The sequence below is a fragment of the Egretta garzetta genome, unplaced genomic scaffold, assembly GCF_000687185.1.
Source record: "Egretta garzetta isolate BGI_Z169 unplaced genomic scaffold, ASM68718v1 scaffold299, whole genome shotgun sequence".
NCBI lineage: Eukaryota > Metazoa > Chordata > Aves > Pelecaniformes > Ardeidae > Egretta > Egretta garzetta.
The window spans coordinates 1,411,740-1,422,412 of record NW_009260696.1 but is presented as its reverse complement, the minus strand read 5'-3'; the positions used below and the strand labels follow the sequence as shown (position 1 = coordinate 1,422,412).

Genomic DNA, 10,673 nt, shown 5'->3' with positions numbered 1-10,673 from the left:
AGGAATGCCCAACTTCTTGAAGGCCTGGAAGGGCCATATCCCATAACTGCCAAGCAAAGAAGATGTGAGATGCATTTATGCAATGCAAAGAGAAGGTTCTTCATCCTGGGCACAGGGAACAACTTAAATAGCCGGTTCCTGCCACCTGGAGAAAGCTGAAACTATGGACCAGAGCAGCAGACCTGCTGAGGATGCTCTCTTCTTGCAATAAATGCAGGATCACCTGGGGTACAAGATAATTTGGGGTACATTTTGACACAAGACAAGGGCTGAAAGGAGCTGCAGGCCAGCCTAGGCAAACACAGTGTACCTGGGCACCTCATTTAGTTCTCTGAATCAGAGATCGGTGACTTGCGACTGAAGAGAGACCTCAGAGTGATTAAGTTCTCAAGCTGAGACCTGCCCTTGTGTTTGTCTTTGCAAAGACCTACTGCGACGCTCAGGTGGTAGAGCCACAGCAGCACAGCAGCCGAGCGGGGACATAAATTACAACAGCAAAATTAAGTTTTTGCCTGCATAGCTCACTACAGCTCCCCGGAGTGACATAAGCAAAAGGGCAATTTTCCCAACATAACTGTTTAAACAGGGGCTTCTGTTGGCACAAGTACACGGGCAGACAGACATCACGCACTGCCCTGCTCCCAGCAAGCAGGGCCCAGCCCAGGCAGGGTCACCCAGTCCCCTTTGCAGCCGACCAGAGCTTGCTGTGGTTAAAAACACGGAAGATACTTCTCCTTTTGGATTTGATGAGCAAAGCAAAACAAATCAAGACGTTCCTTTTGATTTCCCTCTCCACCCAGCCCAGCTTCCTCCTTTCCTTCCAGCTGGCACAGGGAGGGCATGGGGGAGCCCCGCAGCCCTTTATCACCCCTTGGCTCTGCCTTGAAGTAAGACCGAGGATGAGTTTTTAACACTAATTCTTGTATTTGGGCACTTCATACAGAGGGTGATGGCCCCAGCCCCTCCCAGCTGCAGACACAAGGTTCTCCTCCTCCCCGGCCACCCTGGGGGACCAGCCTCTACTTACAGGACCAAGAGGCTAAGGAAAATGGTGAGGAGCAGCCAGGTGACAAAAGAAAAGTCTGGCAGGAGATCCATCGTTTCCCAGCCTGCCCTGAGAGCACCCGTCTCCTGCAAAGCTGCAGCCTTAGTTACGATTTTTTTTTTCCCCCTGGCCTTTAGCCACTGCCAGGCTCACATGACAGCGAAGGAGGAGTTGTCTTGTTTGCTCTGGCTGCTCAAACTTTAACCCTTGGGCAGGTTTCTCCTTGGATTAAGATGTCAATAAGATGCCCAGCTCCATACCTCTTGAGATCTGAAAATGCTGATGGGACAGTTTTTACACGAGTTAAAAATAGCAAAGGGCATCAACTTCCTTAACCCCTTCCACCTGCCTTTCACCCAAAAGCCTTGAGGTTCACATAGGGCTGAGGGGGAGCAGTGATTCTGAACCAGACTCGCTCCCCCTTACCTGGTCCAGTCATCTTGGTTTTGCCAGCTTCATTGCTTTTATTCAGGGGTATAGTCAGGAGGGCCAAGGAACTGCTACTGTCGTCCCCCCCAGCTCCTAGGGGGTTTCTGGCTGCATAGATCACCACATACCTTCCCTTGTGCCTCCTCCTCCTCCCCCTATTTAGCTTGTCCTCCCACACCTTGTATTTAGGGTCCAGGAGGGAAGGGGCTGGAGGAGACAGACCTGCTGGGAAACCCTTGCCCAGGACTGAAAGGGGTCTGTCGTCTTAGGCAGCGCCCTCTGGACCTCAGACTTGGTGGGAAGCACAACCTGTGCATGAACTTGAGCCGATGGGATTTTCTCTTGACGTCCCACCGCACAGTTTGGTGGCTTTGCTGACTTGCCTGCCCATGGCTCAAGCCCCGGGAAGCCACCCTTGCTCTTCTGCCTTGGGCATGCTCAGCCTTGAAGAAACCCAAGTGCTTCTGCAATTATCTGCCAGTGAGGGCAGGCAGATTGTGTGTGGCCATGCCCAGAGGCCAGCAGCATTTTTTTGCCTCTGCCCAAACATTTATTTTGCCTCATAAAACACATGCAGCAGGTGCCAACCACTGGCAGGTCCAGGGGTCACCTCCACACCCATGCAGAAGAGCCAAGCGGCAGTGCTGCCGTTTTTGGTAGGATGACATCTCAGACATCACCAGCTTTGCACGGCCATGGTGTGCCCAGTGATTCAGGGGCCAACAGTGACCAGTTACTGGTTTATGGAGGCACATGCCTGACTCCTGCTTTCCCAGGCTGCGCTGAAGAGCTGAACCCTGGCAGCGTGCTGGGGCAGAAGGCTGCAGCAGGAACCTTATTCTCTGTTTTATGAGGTTTCCCCCTTGTAAGACACCTTGAAGCAACCTTACCCCTGGGAGATACCCTTTCTCATTGCATCTGAAGGCAGTTCTCCCCCTCACAGGGTCCTATTCCAGAAGGACATCAAGAACTGCGATGAGAGGTGGGAGGAGAAACCAGGTGCTAGGGCAGCAACTCACCGGCTGGGATTAGCTGCATTTCTTCCCTCGCGTTTGATTTCTTCCCTCCCTTTGATTTTCCAATAACCTCTGCTAACAGCCGTTGTGATTTCTCAGTGGGAAGCAGGTTTGTGGATCAGTATTTTCTCCTCTCTCAGACAGAAACTGAGCGATGCCAGACTTCAGAGGAGAACAAGGATGTTAGCTGCCCCAAAAAAAGGTAAATAAACTGTGCAGCAACTTCACATGCAAGGAAATTGCTCGTTTGTCCAAAATACGTTTGAGTGGGAACGATCTGCTGATCTAGAAGTGACGCCCTAAGGAGGAGACAGGAGGCAGAGCCTCATCAAAGCCATGGTGCTCCATCACACAGGCGGGGGGGTCAGGGGACGGACATGATGGACGGGACAGCGACACCATCCCCCTGCCCCATTTCACATCAGGAGCACTTTTCTTCCCGGCGGCAACACACTCTGCTAACCTCCCGTGACCCTACGGGGATGAGCGCTCAGGAGGGGAAACCCCGGCTGGCAGCGGGGACGTTTTTGTGCAGGGGTCCGCCACGGGCGTCTGAAGCATCCCCAGTGAGGGCCACATCCCCAGGGTACACGTGTGGCTGGTGAATTTCTGCAAACTCCTTATTTCCCTGATTTTTGTTTTGTTTTGGCATGCCTCTTGGAGTGCTGTTTTCTCCCTGGCTCCATTTGAGGAAATCATGGCTGATAAAAATTCCACCTCCCAGCTGAAATTGCCACCACAGGTCAGAGCTGCAGGTGGGGTGATCCTGAACACTCATCATCACGTAATTTTATACAAAATGAAGATATTAAAGCAATGCTTTTATACTTACCCAGCCCTTTGGACCAAACGCGATGGTAGAGTGTGTACTTACCGAGGATATTTTTTTAATGTGAATATCTCTGAAATGGCACCCAGGAGGGATAAAGCAGAGGGGAAGGCTCTCCCGATCGTGTTTCCTGGCAACATTTAAAGGATTTTAGCACTGTGGGCAAGCAAACCACACAATGGTGCCGCTGGTGAGGCTGCCGCAGCCTCCCAGCACCTTGCCCAAGAGAAAGGAAGAAAGTTGCTCAAAGTTTGGGCTGAGATCCCTACACAGCTCTCATCTGGCCAAGGCTGGTGACCCAGGAAAAACATCCTGCAATACTGAAAGGAGAAGCGATGGGTGCTCCCCACCGCGCTTGTGCAGCAGGTGTGCTAGAACAAATGAAAAATAACAGGAACAGCAGCAGCAGACTGTGAGTTGACATCAATGCTGCTTCTATTTTCACCCGTTTCACAAAATTGTTACTTTTTCTGCCCCCCATCCCATTTCAGATAATAACTTACTTAATAGGAAATGTCTCTGAGCGAGCTGTTAACCTCATTGGTAAGAGTCACATCAATGAACAGCGGCCTCTTCAGTGCACCGGGCTACGGGCCCCATTACGTATGAGAAGACAGAGATGGTTTACAGCCCTAGAGATGTTTCCAGGGTTAACTATCTGCACCTGTGGAGGACCCAGAGTGGTCCAAAAAGAACTTCCTCCTCCGGGTCATGAGCAGACATGGCCTCAGCCCCTCTGACATCGCCCTTCGTGCTGACACCAACACACTCCTGTTGCTTTCCCCATTAATAAGAAAACCCAAGGACCCTAAGGAGGCTTGCAGGAGCCCTGGTGATGCGCACAGTGCTATAAAAAGACCATATATTCTTATACCAGAGAGGAGCAGTGTGACTCCTCCTTCCCCCATGGCAGGGTCTCCTGTAGTGGTCCTGGACACCACCAAAGCCATGGCCCCGCATGCCTCCCTTGCTTGTCCGCTCGCCACCACGTGGTCCATCGCACTGTGGTGGCTCCTGGTGTGTTTGCTCCTGCCACACCACCCTAGCAACAATCCCGGTTCAATATTGACTCGCACGCTATCTACCACTCCTCATGGCAGCAGGGGCAGGGAGGCCCCTCTGCGCCGAGAGGGGACTGGTGGCCAAGCAAAGCAGGTATGTGGGCATTCAAAAGCTGATGGCCACCTTGGTTAATAACAAACAGAAGGTGATTTGAGCCGTGCTATCTGGCCATAGTCACTGGTAGCATCATAGCTGTAAAAATGGGACAATACATCTTAGAGGAACCAGGGAGATGAATTGATGGGGCAAAGAAGATGATATCGAACCTCATGCAGAACTTCAGAGGAGTAGGGCTGACAAACAGAAACCCATTCTGTTTGCAAGAACACCCCGAGAGGCAGAGGTACAAAACCTATTGAACTACAGAGCTCTCCCCAGAGGAGAGGTGATTTTACCACCGTCTGGCTGGCAGGACTGAAGAGGCCAAGGGAAGTCCTGCGTGGACACAGACCACCAGGTAGAAGACCACCCCCAGGAGACATGTGCTTTGCTGCATCTCAGGCTTTTTCTTTAGTGGCTGTATTGTAGACCCAAAGGTTTTCCTTTCCTCCACATGCTGTGGAAAAAAAAATCACATTGTAACACACAACAGTCTTCTAATTGACATAGCAAAATGTCAGCCTTGCTAAAAAACCAGGCTTTTATTCACTGATTGTCCCATCTTTAACAATTCTCTCCTTATGTTCCTCTCGTCCCACAAATGGGATCATGAGCTGTTTATTTCTGGCTCTTCCTTACAAATGTTGCTCTCAAATGAGCCTCTTGAAAGGACTAAATGGGAAAGCACCAGATGTACGACTTCCTCGAAGAGCTCCAGCAGCCGGGGAATGACCGAGGGCTGGCACTGGTTTCTGCCTTCCTTCTCACCAAGCCCAAAACCACGCAGCGCTTCATGCCTGGGTATTTCTGAGACCTCTGCAGAGCAAAACCACCATGCTCCTCCTTTCACCCAGCAACGCTGCTGAATGCTCCTGAAGCCTCAACAGCTGAAACCCATCTCCTTTTTACTCCTCTATAATTTCTGAGCAAGGATGGAAAATTATAAGCCAGAGCCAGCGTTACAGCATAAAACCAATTACAGGAGGCAGGGAGGGGGCAGAGCTGCGTGCACTCCCTGTGCCCTTGGACATCGGCTCCTCCAAGGACAGCCTCTCCTTTGCCCGTCTCACGTTGTACCAGAGAACTTCTCTGTCTTTTCAGCACGCCCAGCTGGTAGCTCGGGCTCACTTGATGAAGCAGCCAGCGCTTTCCGGAAAGTGAAGTGGCATCGTCACATTTGCAATGACCTCAATTTCTGCCGAGCCACTTCCAAAGCAGAAGCCGAGCCAGAAAAAAAGAAAAATCATGACACAGCCCTGAAGACATCAGCTCCGAACACACGCCATACAGCCCTTTCTGCAATGATCCCCTTACCTCCAAACCCACCCTATCTCACGAGGACACATGTTAAGATCAGCCCAGTGGCCGTAACGCATGTTAGAGCCAGGGTCTCTGCTGGGCCAGCTCCCGCTCTCAGAGCGGCATCGCTGCCCAAGGGCAGAGTTTGGCCCCATCGCTCCTGTCTCCAGCAGCACCGGTGCCTGGGTTGTGGTTATATTTTTCCAGGGTGCACCCTGCACATGGACTAAGGGCAGGGATGAAGCTGTTTGGCTCGTGATTCATTCAGCATTGCGGGCTCCCTATCAGCGGGTGCTGGACGCGAGCCATGCCGAGCATGTCCGGGCACAGTCCCTCCCGAGAAACCCAGCAGGTACGGCTGGAAGCTTCTTACTCAACCTCACTGGGAAGACTTTCTATAGCAACTAAAGCCAGGCTTTTAGCTGGTTGGATTAACCCTTACTTGCTTCATGAGATGGGCTTCATTGAAAACAAGCTGCTTTTTCTTACCTTTTTAATTTTTCCTGCGGTGCGGAGACAGCTATAGATCAATGAAAGCATCTTCATCGATCACCCTGGATGGTTTTTGCTGGATGGAGGATTGAAATGCTGAATCCTTCCTCTGCCAGTCCTTTCCATTGTGGGGGGTAAAGCGTTTCCTAATTTTCATCAGGCTACGTGAGGTTTAATCCCAGAGGATACAGTCTCCCCGCAGATTAAGTCACCATCTCATAAATCAATCTGGAAATTTGCCCTGCTTCATCCCAAATTTTCTATAGTTCAGCTTCTCCAATCCCTCCAATTGCCCTGCTCCTCCCCTGCCCCCCACCTCTGGGGTGTTTAGACCAGATACACTTGTACCTACATAAAAAATAACCCAAAATAATAAAAAAGTAGTTTGTATTTACAAGTTGAGTCTTGTACTGTTGGAATTAGACTCCAATTAGGTCAGTCGTGTTCCCCTGGTAGTGTATGAATGATAGTGCTGGAAAACAGACAATTTACAGAGACCCAAAAATAACTCATCCTGCTGTTTTGTAAGAAAGATGTGTTTTCTTTGCCCTGCGCTGAGGACATTTGCAGCCGAGGCCACTCGGGCACACTGATACCAGTCACGCAAACGGCGGCTTGGTCCCACAGGCAAAGCTGGCCTGTGCCTCAATTTCCTCCTACCAAAAGAGGGATATTAATCCTTTCCGATATGACAGGGCTGTGGTGAGGTCACCTGTGTTTGTAAGGCATTTTATCACTCTTGACATGAGGCCCCAGGCTATATTACACACGCTTTTTTTTTTTCAGGCTCGCCTTTTAGCCTTATCTACACCATCTGTTTTGTGCACAAAGTGCAAACATATGCATGAACTCGGGTTATCAAGAATCAGGGTGAAGAACAAGCAGCCCAGGGCTTGGTCACTGCGTGCCCTGTTGCTTGGCAAGGGTGCGTATCCGAAGCAGATCCACACGAATGGTTTGCTCCCCCCCCGGAAGTTGCGCAATGCAGGGCAGTACCTTCACATGACATCGTAGGCGTTGGGCGCTTCCTCCTCTGACACCATCACGCACTGCTCCTTTGCAGTTTGCTCATTTCTCCATGGATGCGTGCAGATTCTCCGGTTGCGCAAACGCCTTCACCAGTTTCAGCGCTGCTGAGAAATTTGCCTTGTAAAACTTGGCAGAATGACTTCCCGCATCCAACTCATCAGATTTAGGATTATCCTAATGCGTTAACGATCGGTGGGGAACATGCCAACTGCTTACCTACCAAAGGTCTCTACCAGCCTGGGAAGTCGGTGGCCATGTTGCCTTGGCTTAGAGGGACATGCCTTGCATTTCCAAGGAAACAAGACAGCAAAGCAAAAGGACTCCCCCTTGTTTTTGAGGCACAGTGGAAGTGAACGAAAACCCAACAAAAATGTGTGTTCAGATAAAGTTCCTTTTGATTTCGTGGAAGATGCAGGCTTGAAATGAAAATTGGCAAGGCAAGAGAAGGAATACAAAAAAAAATAAAAACAAGAGGCAGGCTTAAAAAAAAAATGAAAATAAAAGGAGCAAGGAGAAAAATAAATAACCCTGGAGCAAAAATGCAGGGGAAAGAAGAGGAAACAAATGAGACAAATAGCAGGAAAAGGGTCAGTAATGAAAGCCCAGATTACTCGATTCAGTCAAGCCATTGCTTGTGCTGTTCAGGGCAGGGCGGGAAGCCAATCTGTTTTCTCTGGTATTGTTTAGGCTACAAATACCATGGCAGATTTCCCATCCACTCCCTTGTTTATGTCCGTGCTCCACTGCTAACCACAAAATCACGTGCGGAGGGAACATGGCCCGAGAAGAGCAAGGGCTGGAAGGGGGAGGATGATACACTTCAGAGGCGAACGACCTTCAAAAAGCACTTCTGCATCTTATGGCAATTTTGCAGAATAATGTCTCCTTCATGAAATTCTATGGCGTGAGGATTTTCATCTTCAAAATGGGTACTTGATACCTCTTGGTTATTACAAGCTACCAGCCGCAGAGGGCTGCCTGTATTTATACAACACTGCATTATTTATAATATCCCTTTCAGGAACAGGAGAATATGAGTTCTTTCCTTAGCATTTTGACTCCCTCCACCCCCCCTTGGAAAACATTGATTTCTCGCCCTCATTTCTCCCACCAGAGCTGTAGCCGACCTGACTGTGTTTCGTTTACTTCTCTAAGGCCAGATGCTCAGCTGGTGGAAAGCACCACCAACCACCCTGGAATAACAGAGCTGCCCTGATTGCCCCTGGCTGGGAGCTGGTCCGACCTCCCCAGCATCAGCGCGTTTGTGGGAACCGATTAACGGCTGCTACCACGCAGCAGGGGAGGACAAATATTATTCACGAGGGGACGAAGGCGTACAAAAGGGTTGTCAGACTCTGGAACGAGCTGCCCAGGGAGGTGGTCGAGTCCCCATCCCTGGAGGTATTTAAAAGAAGGATAGATGAGGTGCTTAGGGATAGGGTTTAGTGGTGGGATGGCAGGGTTAGGTTAAAGGTTGGACTCGATGATCTTAAAGGGCTTTTCCAACCAAAGCGATTCTATGATTCTATGAAAATGATGGCCCTAGGGGTTTCCTTTTCTGAATAGGTTTTTACTCATCTGTATGAAGGATCTGGAGGAACTTTATCACCACAAACTAACAAAATATTTAAGGCTGATCAAATTTTGGGTGGAAACTATTTGAGAAGGTCGTTTTAGCTGAAAAGCAGCAGGGGATTATAAGATTTTACAGTCCAGAACTAACAGTGAGGAATTTCAGCCCATGTTACGTTTTCACCATCCTGAGCTGTTAACTCGTGAGCGTGCTGGCAAGGCACCCAGAAACTTCTTCAAGCCAGAAATAACAGAAGAGGCTGGAAAATATGTTTTCCCCCCTCCCCAAAATAAATGTACCAAGGACACACACATTTCAAAAAGGGTTCTTTTAATTAGAAGCAAGTTTGCAAAAGAAGAAGTAACTTTCTCATATAAAATAGTGGAGTGGTGAAGGTGAGGCTAACAAGAGGTGTGGAACAAAAATCCAGGGCAAATCCCGAAGGAGACACTGAAGTAAAAGCAAAGATCTGATAACCGTAGTACACCAAAGGGAAACTCAAACACAGCTGTGTAAGGTGGTCCTACCCCATAACTGACGGCAGATACCGAACCAGAGGACGGACTCCATTCCAAGAGTGGCAAAGTGACCAGCTACAAACTCACCACACCACCATGTCTTTGCACCTTCCTGCTACCCGAGAGCTCCCACCGCACCGTGACGGATCCCAGCGCTGCCCAGGAGCTTAACGACATCCAAGGGAAGCACTGGTGGTGTTCCCCAGGTGCCCCACCTGCAGGACACCACCACATCGCGTTAGCAGAAAGGTGTCATTCCCAGATCTAGAGAGTCAGACATAAATGGGAAAACACTTTGATATAAAGCTCTGTAACCCCACTCCAGTCTCTATATCCAGTGATTCAAGTCCCAAGAAAGTGCACAGTGATCAAATAGCATCAAAATAATGAATCTCCTGCCAAGTCTTGAGGCTCCAAGGCCGTTTAAAATGGGCAGGTGGCAGCTTTGAGAAGATAAAATTCTGAGTCAGAGCCTGAATCTCAAGTCCCAGTGGTGCTTCACTCCTTGCTCAAACATATCTCACCTGTCCCATGTGTCACACATGTGCTTATCGGTTGTGGCTCTCTACTACCGGGGGCAGCAAACTTTGTACACTTTCCCAAAGTGCAAGCCAACGTTATTTGTCTGGGAGGGCTGGGGGTGGAGGTGTGGGGGAGAACAAACAGAATACAGGAATACAAAGAACTGAAGGGACTTGTCAGGTGGAGCCATTTAAGGCCCATGCCAAGCCCAACATGTTCAGTTTTGGGGTGAATGTGCTCATAATTCAAGGGTGGCTTTCCGCAAGGAGGTTTCAATGGATACTGTACAACCACATCATCATGCATGTGGCTTCATGTTAAACACCACAGCAACATACCTCTCCCCACGTGACTTCTAGTAACGCCGTGATGATGTATGGACTCCATGCATGCTGGCAAAAACCCTATAAAAACAACCTAAGAAATGTGATTGAACTGGTAGGAACTCCAGGCTGAATGAAGCTGTTTGCAGTAAAACCTGCCCATCTAGCAGCTGCGCTGTGATGGCTTTTCCTCTCCAAATATAACCCCTCGCTGCGTGGGCCCTTCTGGCTGCTATTGATAAAGCAGATCACAAAGACAGGAGGTCTTGGGATCATATTCAGTCTTACATGTCACAGATTTCTAGGACTTCAAGATTTCTAATGGCCCTGCCAAAGGTTATCTTTCTCATGGGCTTTTTTTTTTTGTTTGGTTGGGGTTTTTTTAAGTTTCCCCCAAAATTCCTTTATCTAAAAGGATTTTTCTGAAACAAGTTGCC

The 10,673-nt window shown here is 49.4% G+C and overlaps 1 protein-coding gene across 1 annotated transcript in view; it reads right to left on the bottom strand.

Annotated features, from left to right (window-relative positions):
• Nucleotides 1-1,125, bottom strand: part of LOC104132595 (cytochrome P450 3A29) — a 12,869-nt gene extending 11,744 nt beyond the window's left edge. The window contains exons 1-2 of the mRNA XM_009645902.2: nt 1,028-1,125; nt 1-46 (exon numbers count right to left, since the gene is read on the bottom strand). The exon at nt 1-46 is cut by the window's left edge and continues 7 nt beyond it. Coding sequence (XP_009644197.1) covers nt 1-46; nt 1,028-1,098 — 117 coding nt within the window. The 5' untranslated portion in view covers nt 1,099-1,125. The remainder of the gene's footprint in view (nt 47-1,027) is intronic.
• Between the last annotated feature and the right edge of the window lie 9,548 nt (nt 1,126-10,673).